The sequence below is a fragment of the Vombatus ursinus genome, unplaced genomic scaffold, assembly GCF_900497805.2.
Source record: "Vombatus ursinus unplaced genomic scaffold, bare-nosed wombat genome assembly UNPS02014865.1, whole genome shotgun sequence".
Taxonomy (NCBI): Eukaryota; Metazoa; Chordata; class Mammalia; order Diprotodontia; family Vombatidae; genus Vombatus; species Vombatus ursinus.
In genome coordinates, this window is record NW_020954643.1 from 17,986 (window position 1) to 19,083 (window position 1,098).

At 40.1% G+C, this 1,098-nt stretch overlaps 1 protein-coding gene across 1 annotated transcript in view; it reads right to left on the bottom strand.

Moving 5' to 3' along the window:
* The window catches only part of LOC114027973 (dimethylaniline monooxygenase [N-oxide-forming] 1-like), a gene marked incomplete at its 5' end in the record, with an annotated part of 8,134 nt that extends 7,749 nt beyond the window's left edge, over positions 1-385 (bottom strand). Inside the window, 2 exon segments of the mRNA XM_027842114.1 lie at positions 185-328; positions 331-385. Coding sequence (XP_027697915.1) covers positions 185-328; positions 331-385 — 199 coding nt within the window.
* Between the last annotated feature and the right edge of the window lie 713 nt (positions 386-1,098).

The following is a 1,098-nucleotide window of genomic DNA, read 5'->3' on the forward strand; positions in this document are numbered from 1 at the left end:
ATCTTCCTTCCTTCCTCCATTCCTTCCTACTTTCCTTCCTTCCTCTCTAGAGAAACAATAAATTCAGAAATTACAATGAAATTGACCAATAATGAAGGGAAGCTACGTTTTTAAAAGGCCATTCAGCACATCAGCACATTTTATATGACATTTTAATTATAATTAGTAACCTGAAGGTCCATACCTTTTTAGCCACGTGACTGGCCTCCACAGCAATGTCTGTGCCAGAGTTCCCCATGCCAATCACAAGGACTCTCTTATCCTTGAACAGATCGGGATGCTTGTACTCCCGGCTGTGAAAGTACTGACCTTTAAAGGTGTTGATACCTGCAAGGGAAAACCAAAGAGAGGAAATGAGGGATTTGACAAGCTCTGTGAATAAAACCTATCATTCAGGCAATAACGTTGGTTTGGGGTGATATTATTTGAAGGTCTACCACACAGAAGAAGGATTAGATCTGGTCTGTTTGGTTTGGGTGAGGATGAGGACTACTGACTAGAAGTTGTAAAGAGGAAACTTTATCTTGTAAAACTTCCTAATAATTAGGGCTGTCCAAAAGGTGGATTAACTACCTCTGGAAGTGGCGGAGATTCTTGCTTGGGAATGCGTTGGACTAGATGACCACTGGGGTCTCTCCCAACTCTGAAATTCTATGATACTGTGAAACAATTAGAAACATGAAATTATTCACTCATGAGCACATGCGTTCAGTAAGGCCATAAAGTATAGTGACAAAATATGATGTTTGTAGTCAGACTGAGGTTTGAATCTGGTCTCAGATACTCTTTGTATGACCCGGGTCAAGCCACGTTATATTTTTGGGCTTGGTCTCCTCATCTGTGTAATAGTGATTGTAATATTTGCAGCATTGTCTCCCTCACAGAGTTGTAGTATGAAAAAGTGCTTTCTCGCCTTAAATCACCACCTAGAATTAAGAGCTAGCAGGAGCCTTAGTCCATGTAGTTCATATCCATCATGTAGTCCATTTTTCAGATGAGGAAACCATATTCTAAAAGTCTTGTCCAAGGTCATAAAGGTAATAAGTAGAGGAGAAATGAAAACCAGATCTTCTCTCCCCAAATCCATTGTTCTTTCTT